General features: G+C 44.6%; 1 protein-coding gene across 1 annotated transcript in view; it reads right to left on the bottom strand.

Moving 5' to 3' along the window:
• The window catches only part of ASZ1 (ankyrin repeat, SAM and basic leucine zipper domain containing 1), a 112,122-nt gene that overhangs the window by 27,830 nt on the left and 68,988 nt on the right, over positions 1-15,304 (bottom strand). Inside the window, 1 exon segment of the mRNA XM_050936760.1 lies at positions 2,158-2,269. Within this exon segment, the coding sequence (XP_050792717.1) occupies positions 2,158-2,269 (112 nt within the window).

Below are 15,304 nucleotides of genomic sequence, written 5' to 3'. Positions count from 1 at the left end.
CTCTGCCACACCATTGGACTACAAGTGTATTTAATAGACTTAGTTTATTCTAAATTCTACAATTTTGCTCTATTTAAACACGAATAGCAAGATTACCTCCATACCCTACAGTTTGCAGATTGTTTTAAATACAGGAACATAATGGCAAACAAGGAAACAAGTTGCCTGTGAAATTCTGAAATTCCATTCTAAGCAATTCTCAAAGCTTTGGGGCTACTGCGACTCCACATATAAAAGGGACTCAGATGCTATGGCAACCAGGGGTGTGTGCAGGGATTTAAATGTGACTATTTTTGGGGGTGGCGGTGATGCTCTGTACATCAGGTGAACACTCTGTACCCCCATGTTCATCCTTATAAAATGACTGTGTGGTATCCAATGTAAAATTTGTCACGTCGGGTGTCTTCAGAAGGCTCATGATGCACTGAGCATTGTTGTTATAGTAACGTTACAGGTTGTTTCATGTATATAATAGTTATGAGGCTGAAAATGTGTTCTCGTGACTTAAAACAAACCCAGGCAAAAACTCTCCAGGAACAGAGGGGCAGTTCACACCTCATCACGGCATGTATGGAACAAACCCAGCCCAGCCTCATAGGAACAAAGGAGACTGGCTTAGGCAGCAACAAAGGATCTGCTGGACTCTCGAGTGAGTCACCAAACTTCCCTCCGTCAGTTTGGGACTACGATGACGTAATGCTCACCTTACTCGGGGCGAGGGAGGGAAGCCAAGAGGGAAGAAAGGCCATGATCAAAGGGAAAGATGTCTGCCATGCTCTGTCTCTCTTTCACCTCCATCTACAGACACCACCACCAAGTGACTGAAGTGCTGATTAAAAGGGAGAGCCTGGCTGAAGGGCAACCAGCCAGCCTGTGATGAGAAGCATCTACGTTTGTAAGGGCACTGAAAGTGTTAAGATCAGCTTAGAATGCGTTTTGCTTTTATTTCATTTGACCAAATCTGACTTGTTGTGCTTTGACCTATAATCATTTAAAATCTTTTGTAGTTAATAAATTTGTTTGTTTATTCTACCTGAAGCAGTGCGTTTGGTCTGAAGCATGTCAGAGACTCCCCTTGGGATAACAAGCCTGATACATATCAATTTCTTTGTTAAATTGACAAACTCATATAAGCTTGCAGTGGACACTGGATACTGCAAGGATTGTGTCTGGGACCGGAGATATACGCTAGTGTCATTCAGTTGCACAATCCAACCAGCGGCTGGCCGAAAGTGCTCACTCATGTAGCTGGGAGCAGCTTACATGCTAGAGGCTGTGCATGAATAGCCCGGGAGTGGGGGTTCTCACATCAGTGCAGGGTAAGGCTGGCTCCCAGAGTCGAAGACTGGAGTGACCTAACAGATGACCAGTCCAGATAACACCAGGAAACATCACAGGAGGCACTTTAAACATCAGCACCCCATCCAGTGTCCCCAGGCTCCGCTTCCTCCCTCCCCAACTCCCCAGGCTTCGCATCCATCCCCAGAGTACCTATCCCGTTTCCACTGCCTCTGCCCACCTTTGTCCTGAGCTCCCTTCTGTGACATCCCAGGTGGGCACCAAACACTTACTGGAGGCTGCAGGCAAGGAGGGGACGGGTATCAACCAGCTTCCCCGTGCACCCTCTGGCAAAGCTGGGCTGCCAGCTCCGCTTCCCTGCTCCAGGCATCATCTAGTGGGGCTCAGTGGGAGCACTAGCTGCAGTGCCTTTTTCAGGCATGTCCCTTCAGCTGCACTCAGCCAAACTCCCACCCTGGCAGAAAGAGGGGAGGCTGGGCTCAGGGGAGGGAATCCCAGGGAGGAGGGCAGGGCAGAAGCTAGGGGTGGTGGCGGAGAGATTACTGGGGGAAGGTGTACCCCTGCTTTCTCCCCCGGCTCATGCCCTGATGGCAATGGATAACAGACAGGTGAGAGATAAGTTTAGATAAGGAAAGAAAAAATATAAAAGTCAAGCAGCTACTGCAAGTGCCATGTTAAGGAACAATCTCTTCTGATTCACAAAAAGCTGTTGAGTGGTGCCAGATGGAGTCAGTTCCAGAAAAATTTGGCAAGGTGGAGCACTAGAGTGAAAGGTATTTCTGAGGAATAAGTAGTAAATGTGAAAAGTAAAACACTCAGTTCATTATCACATACAGGATATACAAGTAGCTTGCTTACTGTATAACCATTTTCATCCTGGGCATTTATTTGTGATCCATAAGCAACAAGAAGAGCAACAACCTGACAGTGTCCTTCTCGAGCTGCATACATTAGCGGAGTCATTTGTTTCCTTGGAAAAAAAAGGAATTTTTGTTAAAATACTAAACATTAACTAAAGGTATCAGCTGTATGATGTTGACTCAGCAAAGATTCAGCAGAACACTCAACCATGAGCTTAAACTTTAAATGCAATCTTAAATCCTATTAGAGTCAATTGGCCTTAAGCAGATACTTAATGTTAAGCACATATTGAAATGATGTAAAGAACTGGGCCTATATTCCCAATGAGCAGTATTAACACCTACCTTGTCAAGCATCTATTGTACTGCAATCAGAAGTACAAATATCAGTAAGTAGAAAATCAGTATTATATTCCTAGACAAAAAGATACTCAAGATTGCTAGTATGTATCAGCAATTTAGAGCATAATACAGTAACTCCTCGCTTAATGTTGTAGTTATGTTCCTGAAAAATGCTACTTTAAGTGAAACGATGTTAAGCGAATCCAATTTCCCCATAAGAACTAATGTAAAGGGGGGGGTTGGTTCCAGGGAATTTTTTTTTTTGCCAGACAAAAGACTATATACACACACACAATAAGTTTTAAACAACAATTTTATACTATACACAGCAATGATGATTGTGAAGCTTGGCTGAGGTGGTGAAGTCAGACGGTGGAAGAGAGTGGGATATTTCCCAGGGAATGCCTTACTGCTAAATGATTAACCAGCACTTGGTTGAGCCCTCAAAGGTTAACAAGTTGTTAATGTAGCTTTACAGTCTACAAGATAGCAGGAATGGAGGGAGGGAAGACAGCATGGCAGAGACACACAGAGGCATGCGTGCATGTGTGTGAGAGATGCATCGCCCCTTTAAGTATGCTGATCCCACTCTACGTACACTGCCTTTTTAAGTAGATCAGGAAGTTGAGAATGCAGCTGCTGCCAGCAAGCTCCCTCTGTTCTGAGTCCTGTCATGTCCCGTCCCCCCCCAGCTCTGTGGAGATGAGGTACAAGAGCGGGGGCAGGAGTAGGGGGAGGGGGACACCTTGACATTAGCCCCTCTCTTTTCCGCCTCCTGCACAGCGAGCAGGAGGTTCCCGGGAGCAGCTCAGAGGCAGAGGGCAGGAGCAGCACATGGCAGTGGGGGGAGGGACAGCTGAACTGCCCTGCAATTGATAGTCTGCTGGGCAGTTGCCACACAGGAAACTTAGGGGAGCTGATAGGGGGGCTGCTGGTCCACCCTGGTTCCAATCCCTCACCAGCTAGCTCCAACAGGCTGCTCTTCCTGCAAGCAGTGGACAAAGCAGGCGGCTGCCAAACAATGTTATAAGGGTGTCTGTAGCTAGGTGTGGCCCTACCTCTGTGTGTGTGTTGCAAGAGGCTGGAGAGCCTAATTCAGCAAAATAGGGAGAGGAAATACAGGCTGGTGGAGCAGAAGAGGCTCAGCTAAACCCCAGAACTTCAGCTGGCATCCTGGACGGGGGGCTCCAACCCATCACAATAATTTTAACTCAAACTAAATTAATGGATTTTCTGTAAAGTCTCAGAAAACTAGTTCTCTACTTAAAAAATAAGTGCTGTACCTTGGGGGAGAACACACTATTTCAGGGATTGGCAACCTTTGGCATGCGGCTTGCCAGGGTAAGCACCCTGTTGGACTGGGACAGTTTGTTTACCTGCTGAGTCCGCAGGTTCAGCCGATCGCGGCTCCCACTGGCCACAGTTCACCATCCCAGGCCAATTGCGGCTGTGGGAAGTGGTGCAGGCCAACGGCATGCTGACTACCGCTTCCCGCAGACCCAGTTGGCCTGGGACGGTGAACAGCGGCCAGTGGGAGCTGCGATCGGCTGAACCTGCGGACGCAGCAGGTAAACAAACCAGCCCGGCCTGCCACCGTGCTTACCCTGGTGAGCTGCATACCAAAGGTTGATGATCCCTGCACTATTTTTTCATGTATAATCAAAAACATGACTCCCTCCCTTAAGTGCAGAACTAAACTCAACATTAACTATGGAGCTGCAACTGATGCCTCCATAATTTGAATACATAAATACACCTGCGAAGTGACAGTGAAGTTTAAATCACATAGAGGGATCACAGAAACTACAGAGCAGGGATAGACTCAGACTCTAGGACTGGAAGGGAACTCGAGAGGTCATCGAGTCCAGTCCCCTGCCCTCATGGCAGGACCAAATACTGTCTAGACCATCCCTAATAGACATTTATCTAACTTACTCTTAAATATCTCCAGAGATGGAGATTCCACAACTTCCCTAGGCAATCTATTCCAGTGTTTAACTACCCTGACAGTTAGGAACTTTTTCCTAATGTCCAACCTAAATCTCCCTTGCTGCAGTTTAAGCCCATTGCTTCTTGTTCTATCACTGGAGGCTAATGTGAACAAGTTTTCTCCCTCCTCCTGATGACACCCTTTTAGATACCTGAAAACTGCTATCATGTCCCCTCTCAGTCTTCTCTTTTCCAAACTAAACAAACCCAATTCCTTCCGCCTTCCTTCATAGGTCATGTTCTCAAGACCTTTAATCATTCTCGTTGCTCTTCTCTGGACCCTCTCCAGTTTCTCCACATCTTTCTTGAAATGCGGTGCCCAGAACTGGACACAATACTCCAGTTGAGGCCTAACCAGCGCAGAGTAAAGCGGAAGAATGACTTCTCGTGTCTTGTTTACAACACACTTGTTAATTTCTCATCTCTTGTAGGCTTCAACAATATAAAGCCTAATCCATCTAGCGATGGATGATTTTAGAAACTCTGAGACCTTGACATTTAGGCTGGAAGGACACAAACAGGGCACCTGATCTCATTGTGAATTCTATGTACATGATGCAGATTTTCAGCACCCTCCTGACATTAAGGTGTGCCACTTCTATTCTGTCGGATGTCGAAGATTTGGACAGAATGAAGGAAGGACAACTTTTTAGGAAGTATGGAAGAGAAAATTTACTTTAGGAAGAAAAGACATGTTTTCAGCACCACGTTGCCATTGTGAAATATACGACAAGGTTCTTGCACAGATAACATCACCAGTTCTGATACCCATCTAGCAGATGTGATAGAGACCAGAAAACAAGTTTTTATGGACCAGTAGAAGGCCATCACTGAAGTCAGGGTCTCAAAGGAATGATCTCTTAGACCTTTTAAAACCAGTGGTAGATCCTATTTTGCGAAAATTAGCCTGATCAACAGCTTGGTCAGCCTGATAGCTCTGAGGAATCTGAAGATCAAGGATCCTGCAGACCCAATGAAAAGGATGCTACTGAGATTAGAAATTTGGCGCTGTGGTGCTGCATTTAAAGCCCTTGTCTACGACATCCTGCAAAAAGTTCAAAATGGCTTGGATTGCTGGGGTCCACACAGTACTCTTGGCACGAGGCACTGAACCTGGACCAGAGAGAAAAGTATGGCTTTAGTGTTAAGGTTCTCCAGGATGCTAGCAAAGTCTTGATAATTTTGGAAGATAGTTTGGTTACTGAAACAGAGGCCTTAGCAATACTGGGTCTATCAACTGAAGCTGGTCTGAGACCTGGATGGAAAAATAGGCCTTGGGAAATTATTTCCAGTCTCCATAGTCACTGTAGCAGAGGTTCCACAGTCAGGTTCATCAGGTCAGAAAACCAGGATCTCCTTGGCCAATAGGGAGTTATCAATATTACTTTTGTCTGCCCCCTTTTTATTTTCTGAATCACTTTCCCCAGGAAGGGAAAAGGTAGCCATCTGTGTGAAATGGCATCTGTCCCCAAGGATTTGGGATCTATCTCCCTCGTGAAGTATCTCGGCCTCTTCATATTCTTGCAGCTCACAAACAAATTGGCTGAAGGAAGACAGATTGTCCTTTGAAATCAGACTGAAGACCTCCTGATTCAAGCACCAGTCTAGAGTGTTGAGCTAGTGTTGGTTGAGCCAGTCTGCCTTCTGGTTCAATTCCCCTTTATATGGGTTGTTCTGAATGACAAGAAAGACTGCTCTGCCTGTTTCATTATTTCCATTGTTTCTGCATGTTGCCTTGAGCTCCTTCTCCTTCCGTGGTTGTTTATGTACAAGACTGTAGTTGTGTTGGCTGACTGAACCAAAATATGATTCCCTCCAGGAAGATCTAGAACTTTCACAAAGATAGCCTGACTACTCTGAGTTCTAGAAGATTTATGCCAGTTGTCTCTTCCTCTGGGATCCAGGTTCCCTGGGTGGTTTGAAACCCCACATGAGTACTTCAGCCCTCCAGGCTGGCTTTGTTAGTAAGGACAAGGGGATGCGGAAGCCATGCGGGAAGGCCTTAGCAGACAATCCAATGGACAGTCCCCACCACTGAGCGTCTGGATCGGGAGTCAGATCATGGCCGGCTCCAGGGTTTTTGCCGCCCCAAGCAGTGGGAGAAAAGGAGGAAAAAAAAAGAAAAAAAGCCACGATCGCGATCTGCGGCAGCTCCACTGCACCGCTTTCCTCTTTGGCAGCAATTCGGCAGCAGGTCCTTCCCTCTGAGAGGGACCTGCCGCCAAAGAGCCCGACTTGCCGTCCCTTCCCCTTGGCCGCCCCAAGCACCTGCTTGCTGAGCTGGTGCCTGGAGCTGGCCCTGCAGACATGGTCTTTCATGTGTTCAGGGGAGTGGTTCCACACACTCAGGAGGAAGATTTGAAGGCACCTGATTGTAGGTAAGATCTCACGGGAAAAAAAGAGCTTATGAGAGTTGGCAGATTTTTAAAAGAAATACTATTAAGGGCCTAAGAGCAAACTACCTCAATGTGTAGGAAAGATAGGAAGTACTATAAGAGACCACCCTGGCTTAACCACGAGATCTTCAATCACCTGAAACTCAGAAATAGTCATAAAAAAGTAGAAACTAGGTCAAATTATGAAGGATGAATATAAAAAACCTCATAAGGACATACGAACAAAATCAGAAAGGCTAAGTTAATAAACAAGATTAAATTAGCTGGGGACATAAAGGGTAACAAGAAAGCATTTTACAAATATAGAAAAAGTATGAGGAAGACCAAGGACAGGGTAGGCACAATACTCAATAAGGAGGGAAGACAAGAACAGAAAATGCAGGAATGTCCAAAGTGCTAAACCCCCCCCCCACCCCCCGTTTTCACCAAAAAAGTTAACAGTGATTGGACAACTCACAGTAAACCATCAGTGTAATGGGGTAGGATCAGAGGCTAAAATAGGAAAAGAACAAGTTAAGAATTACTTAGACAAGTTAGAGGACTTCAGGTCAGCAGGGCTTCTGTGGAATGTGCGTTTCTCCGAGGCATCTCACACAGAGCGTGTGCCCATTGGATCACGCAATTGCTTCTTTGCAGGAGACGCATCTCGTAAAGCTAGGGGAGCCTGGCATGTTCAGGGTAGTGCCCCCAGGGAGCGGGGAAATGGAGAAAAACTTTTGTGGAATATGCTCCGAAGGGAGCACAGGAACCAAAGAAAGAAAAACTATATATATATTTTTTTTAAACAATAGTATCTAACAACTACATTTCTATTTTGTCAATCTATAGGGGAAAAAGCTGTTGCACTGCCGTAAGCTCCATCTTCAGACAAGGATGTGCGCTCGCTAAATGAGATTCCAACAGCGACATGACACAGCTACTAAGCACATGCAGCCCGACCGAGCACTGCTACCAAAAATCTCTGATCAACGGCACCAGGACTCACCATCACCTGAAGTGGAGCCCCCACAAGGACAGCACTTGAAGATGATGTGTTTTGTGTAGTGAGTTTCTTAGGTCTGAGGTGAGAGCTGTTTGCAAAGAACCAGGTACCATTTTGCCAAGGGGTCTCTGTGTCACACTGAGCAATAAAGTTCTTTGGCTCCTGTAGCCTGTAGAACCTGAGGTAAATTTTACTGATGTTTGCCTTTGTCAGGCTTGTCCCATTCCTCTGTGATCAGATCCTCAGAAGAGGAGCACAGAGGAACAACAGCCTCAGGGGAGGATTTTAAGGCCAGGAATTTGCTTTGAGGCTTGCTCTCACTAGCCTGTTCAGGCTGGATCTGTATCTGTACAACCTTTCTGTAAACAGTCTCAAACTTTTCTGGGGTGGAGGGGAGAGGAACTTTGTTGTGTCTTCCTCTGCTCTGATTCAGACACATAGTTCTTCTACCTCTGTGGGGGGGAGAGGGAGGAGATGAGGTGGGGGGAGGAAGAAGAGTCAGAGGGCATGGGCATGTGCCTTAGAGGTTTTTTTTCTGTTTTCTTCTCCTTTTTGGTCTTTGTTCTTGTAGCCCATCTCATGTGCACAGGAACCCTGCTGTGGCTCTGATGAGGTTTTTACAGCTTGCCTTTCACAGTGCTTGAAGCTCTCCAGAGAGCTCTCTGTCTGATTCCTCCCCTGCAGGGTCCCAGTCCCCTAAGGTAGGGGAGAAGGGTTCACTGCCCAACTCCTCCAGCTCAAACTGGGAGTGACAGAGTCTGCTTATGAGCCCTGCTTCTTTTCCCAGGGCATTTAGGAGCCATTTTAAGATGGGGATGGACCTTTAGCCCTGCAGCGTTGTTCCTTTTAGAGTCCTGGACCCTGGGACTTACCCCTCGGCCAGCTGAATGAGATCCTCCTTGTCCTTTGATCATCTCCCTGTTCTGTTCTGTGGCTCCAGCTCTGATTGTCCGGTGTTGGAGACATGGCTATTCAGCAGATAGGACTCCACATGCCTGTCCAACTCAGAGATCCGAGTCCTAACAGAGTTAGGGTCAGTTGGTTGGGTGGAGCCTGGAAGGCTGCCTTGCAAACAGAGCACTTTTTTGGACTTGGTCTGATGCTTCCTTGGCTGTTCTATCAAGCCTGAGAGAGAGGCAGAGGAGATGGCAGAGAAACTTTACAGAGGCAGCTTCCAGGTAGATTAACCACCCAATGGTTGATATTTTACCTAGGGAAGAGTAAAAAAGGTTAAAAAGATCCAGCTCATCTGCTCACTACTGCCTGAAAACGGGAGAGAAAAACAAAACAGGGGAGCAAACGAAAGCAGGAACAGCTAAATCTGCCAACTGTCCCCTGCCATGGAGGCAGAGAACTTAGTGGCAAGCAGGAGCAGGAGGGCATGGCTAGGACAAGTAGTGGTGAAACTCTGGAACGGCTCCGTGAGCGGCACTGTGGAGAGTGACAGCCCAGATGAATGAGCACTGTGGGAGATGCTGGGCTGGAGAATATGCATATTATACAACAAATGTCGAATACCACCCTCTAGCGAAAGTGATATATAATTCAAAAATCCAGGAATACATCACTCTCACTAAATGGTTCTCTAAGAACAGGAGTGCACACATATATTTTAACATCCAACAAGCTAAACATATGGTAAAATATCTGAACATCTTCAGTCTTTTACCTTTATTTCTATTCATTATTCCAAAACTATGTTTTGATGCTGTTCTCCTACACACTTTTGCCTCTTGGCAATGCTGCAGGGAAAGTCCTCTGAGATTGTTCTCTCTCCCAAATCTACCCTTTATTTCTACATCCCAGAAGACCTGGTGATAGGAGGACCTGCTGACCTGGATAGATTCAAGTATCTCACAAGCATGTCAATATCACTCCTGAATTGGCTTGGGGACTGGGCTGGAGAAAAGAGGGGTTTCAAAAAAGGAAAGGAATGGAAAGTGCCGAAGATGGCAGATGGGATGAAAATAGGTAAGGATTAAAATACAAAACAGAAGAAAACATTGGAAGAGGCAACCAAGTCTCATGTTATATCCCTCCCGCCTCCTTTGTCTGTGTCTCTATTGACTATACGCTCTTCAGGGCAGAGATCTCTTACCACAGGTCCAGTGTGCCTAGTAGTCTTTTGAGCACTACAGAAATAAATAAAACAACCATCCAACACTGAGATGCACAGTAAGGGATCATACAATGGTATAATGAGAAATATCTCTGAGGAAAAGCTTTCAAATTCTGATTGCTGTAAATAAAAAGTAGTTTTGAGTGAGGTGCCACCACTCCTACTAGGGATAGTAAGTAATACTTAAAACGTATTAAAATGTAACATTTTGTCTTCACAAGAATTAACCATTGTTTGCATTACATTGTTCTGTGACAGGGCACCCACGGTCTGTTGGCAACAGACCTTTCACTTCTTTTTTAAGGAAGAAATGTAAAACCTTGGGAGGGAGGTTTTCCTACAGCATCTACAGGTATTAACTATAATACTGAACACTAGAGGGACCCTGAAAAGCAAGTATACAGCGAAGAGGCTATATAATTCTGTTTGAATGCGAGAAACTGAGCTCTTTCTCTTTTGTCATATAGTAGTTACAGCAAAGTATGGCATTGTTCATCTTTCCCTGCTATTTTTCATAAGCAACATACACGATGGAGAGAGAAAACTGCTCTCCAGAACATCCACATAAGGAGAAGACTGCATAATCTGAGGCTGAAGAGTATCCAGAGATCAGAGATGAACTGGGAGCTGAAAAACAGGCCGACAGACAAACTGGTGAGAAAATTTTGGCATACTGAAGTAGAGACTAGGAAAGGGAGAAAGGCATGAGAATCTTATAAAAAGAGGAAGATAGCTAGAAAACGGCCTCTAATGCTTTCCCTTGAAAAGGGGAGGACATAGCAGTAGAAAGAAAACAGCTGATTTAACGCATAGGCACTATAGGATCATGCCTAGGGCTCCGGCTCATGCAGATGTGTGATTATATCAGAATCTAACCTCTCCCTGGAGTTAGAGGGGGAATATTTACAGTGGTTGCACTTTAAAAGTTTATTGCATGTTAAGAGATATCATGAGTTCTAGTATTTCTCTTTAGTTTTATGTATTGTGTGTATTGGAATAGCACCCAATAACCCAATCAAGATTGGGGGCCCACTATGCTAATCTCTTTCAAACCAGAAGAATCTTACAAAAACAGAAGAATTTTTTTAAAACAGAACACTAATTCCAAAATCAGATTATGAATAAGCTTCCAAAAAGCTCTAGTAACATCTGGAGATGTTATGGAAGTAAAAATGGACGTCACATCTCCAGCGATACAACTCTTCAATCCCCCAATACCTTCCTTCTCATATCAGTGAGAATTTATCTGATTAATCTCTCTGGTGGAAGGATGTAAACCTCATCCCTATACTAATACTGTAAAAGAAGTTAGACTGAGCACTGATTTTTTTTTAAATCTTTCTGATGTTTTCACTATGACCAAATCTTGGCATGCATTAATTACACTTATTTCTGTTTCTGCCCTTCCTTCTTTCAACAATATTCTTGCCTTGAAACTTGTATGAACCAATTAACTCAGACAACGCCACAAAACAAAGAGCAGTAGGTAAGCTATTCTCCAGTAAAATTCAGTATATGACATGAGTAATCACCCAAGTTTATTTGCAGCAGTTTCCGAACAAGCCACAGGGAACAACAGAAAGTTCCATGAGCAGCTGTTGCAGAGACACTGCACAAGTTGCCATGTCATCCCTGCCTAATATGGGACTAGGTGACTCCTGAGGCCTATCTGAACACCTTCAAATATGATTTGTGTTGCCAGCTTAGTTCCATTTCTAACAAAAGCAGCACAAGCCACGTATTAAGCCCTGTAGGAAGATATGGCCACCAACATCAATATCATCAAAGGGCCAAGCTGGATTCCCCAAGCACATTACAGCAACAGTACTACCAGCAACTTAGGAGTGAGCCCTTTTCCTCCCATGGGTGGCCACACATCTTTATCCAGCAATTTACCGACTGCATGACTGAGGCATGGACCACGGAACTGATAGACCTAAATATACCTTTTTAAACAGTCTTCCCAGGAAGGCGCAAACCTAGGTACAATGGATCCAGCTTTTGGCTATCAGAAGGCAGAATAAACAGGATTTAATGGAGTTTGAACTGTTGGAGAAATCACCCTGCTTGTAGCACAGGAATGCCATGAAAAAGGAAATTTAAGGAAGATTACTGAAGGGCCTTGTGGAATTCAAGGCAGGGGGAGCCAAAATGGACATCTGCCTTGACTAAGGGGGAGCCATCAGCTTCTTCTACTGTGTATTTTGCCTGTGGACAAGAGGAGCATTTACAAATCATTCTACTCCATGATGGAATGTGACTTCAGAGAGACATGGGCTTGCTGGGGCCCCATCTAAAAGGGACTGTCACTCAGCATCTGTGGAGGAGCAATCAGTCTTTCAAGTTGGTGGTGTGGTGAACAAGGACATATACAAAGATTCTGTCTCTTCCAGGGGTATCTCTGTGAATTGGGGAAAAAGGAAGGTGGGAGGAGGAAAGGTGGATAAAGAACTGGCTAAAGGGGAGACTACAACGAGTCATACTGAAAGGTGAACTGTCAGGGTGAAGGAAGGTTACTACTGGAGCTCCTCAGGGACTGGTCTTGGGACCAATCTTATTTAACATTTTTATTACTGACCTTGGCACAAAAAGTGAGAATGGTTAATAAAATTTGTGAATGACACGAAGTGGGAGGTATTGCCAACATGGAGGAGGACCAGAATATCATACAAGAAAATCTGGATGACCTTGTAAACTGGAGTAACAGAAATGGGATAAAATGTAACAGTGCAAAGTGCAAGGTCAAACAATTAGGGACTAACAACAAGAATTTTTGCTATAAGTTAGGAACTTATCAGTTGGAAACAACAGAGGAGGAGAAAGACCTGGGTGTATTTGTTGATCACAGGATGACTATGAGCTGTCGGTGTGATATGGCTGTGAAAAAAGGCTAATGCAATCCTAGGATGCATCAGGTGAGGTATTTTCAGTAGAAGCATTAAACAAGACACTGATGAAACTTCATCTAGAATATTGTGCAATTCTGGTCTCCCATGTTTAAGAAAGATTAATTCAAACTGGAACAGGTCCATAGAAGGGCTACTAGAATGATCTGATAAATGGAAAACCTACCTTATGAAGGGAGACTCAAGAGCTTGACATGTTAAGCTTAACAAAAAGGCTGAGGGGAGATATAATTGCTCTCTGTAAATTCATCAGAGGAATAAATACCAGGGAGAGAGGAGTTATTTAAGGTAAGCACCAGTGCGGAAACAAGAACGGATATAAACTGGCCATCAACAAGTTTAGGCTCAAAATTAAGCAAAGGATTCTAAATCATCAGAGAAGTGAAGTTCTGGAACAGCCATTCAAGGGGACAAATGGGGGCAAAAAATCTAACTGGCTTCAAGCTGAGTTTGATAAGTTTATGCATGGGATGATATGATAAGACTACCTACAATGGCACGTGGCCCATCGGTGACTGCCAGAAGCAAAAATTCCCAACGCCAGAGACTGGATACTGCAAGGGGAGGGCTCTGAGTTATTACAGAGAATTCTTTCCCAGGTATCTGCCTGGTGGGTCTTACCCACATGCTCAGGTTCTCTGATTGCCATATTTGGGGTCAGGAAGGAATTTCCCCCTGGGTCAGATTGGCAGAGACTGTGGGGTTTTTCACCTTCCTCTGCGGCATGGGTCACTTACAGGTTTAAACTACTGTAAATGGTGAATTCTCTGTAACTTGACGTCTCGAAACCATGATTTGAGGACATCGGTGACTCAGCCAGCGGTTAGAGGTCTATTTCAGGAGTGGGTGGGTGAGGTTCTGTGGCCTGCAATGTACAGGTCAGACTACATGATCACTATGGTCCCTTCTGACCTTAAAGTCTATGAGTCTCTGAATCACGATGGTCAGTTTACTGCCCATATCAATTGTTCTGGATGGATAGCAGACATATTTTTAGTCTCTTCTGGTTCCAGGAGTGCTCAGGAAGTCATGAGACAGCCTCAGGGCCATGGAAAATGAGATGGCACAGGCAGGAGTTCTCTGACAATCACACGGATTTGAAGTGTACAAAGAGGCACCTACCCCAAACTCTAGATTCCAATACAAAATATTCAAGATATAGCCTATAAAAATGGATACAATAAATAGGAAATATAAAAAAGTAGATTCTCCCCATTGTTCCAGCCCTTCTGCAGAGAACACAGTAAGAATTCCTTTCCCCTCAAATACCTCAGCCCTACCCAAATCCCATCGAAAAACATGGTTTTGCAGCACACTCTCTAAGTTAACAGATTCAAGTTATACTGGACAAAAGATAAACAGTGAATTGTAAACTACAGTAATCCTCACAGGAAATGCAAAATTATAGTTCAAGTATCTTCAGTGATTGCAACTGTGTAGAACAGCAGAGGTGATTTCTTGAAATGCCAATGAGTAGAAAATCAAGAGGAAAAGTTCAGTATTGTTAAACCCATGCTGGGAATTTAATTGTTTTATCTAGAGACAAAATTCATAGCTAACCAAGCTAGTAGTCACTCCCAAAAGCCAACAGTCCAGAAGCCAAGTGATCTGAGAGTGAGGACTTGTTAAAATTAACTATTACAAAGAGTTCATTTTCACAGTAAGAAGATTTAATGCAATTTTAAAATTAGGAAATTAGACTGCAAGGTCTTTGGGACAGGGGCCATCTTTTTGTTTGGTTTTACAACACCTAGCATAATTGGGTCCTAAATTAGGGCTCCAATACACTGCAGCAATGAAAAACAAACAAAAAACGGTTATTAACCTTACAGCAAATGTTATTTTTCAAGTTGTGTTGCTCATGTCCATTTCAATGTAGGTGTGTATCATGGCTGGAAAGCTTTTCCCTCAAGGTATCCGTCGGGTGGACTCTGGTGCCTCCTGGAGTCGTGCCCTCATAGCGTGATATATAGGGACCTGCTGCCTCTTTAGTTCCATCTTGCTGGAAACTCTGACAGAGGGGTAGGAAGGCGAGTTTTGAAATGGACACGAGCAACACATCTTGAAGAACAACAGTTACAGAAAGGTTAGCAACTGTTTATTCTTTGAGTACTTGCTCATGTCCATTCCAATGTAGGTGACGCCCAAACAGTTGATCAGGTGGAGGGTCCAGAGTTCATTGACGTGCCAACTGTAGCACCGCTTGGACAAAGGCCGCATCACCTCTAGCTTGTTGGGTGATGGTGTCGTTTGAGGCAAATGTGTGGATCGACAACCAGGTCGCAGCTCTGCAGATATCCTGGATTGGAACTTGCCCCACGAATGCTGCCAAAGATGCTTGCACTCTTGCAGAGTGGGCTGACAACCAAGGAGCTGGGACCTTTGCCAGATCATAACCAGTGGATACAGAA

Source organism: Gopherus flavomarginatus, chromosome 1, assembly GCF_025201925.1.
Source record: "Gopherus flavomarginatus isolate rGopFla2 chromosome 1, rGopFla2.mat.asm, whole genome shotgun sequence".
In the NCBI taxonomy this organism is placed as follows: domain Eukaryota; kingdom Metazoa; phylum Chordata; order Testudines; family Testudinidae; genus Gopherus; species Gopherus flavomarginatus.
This window is presented reverse-complemented; position numbering and strand designations above follow the sequence as displayed.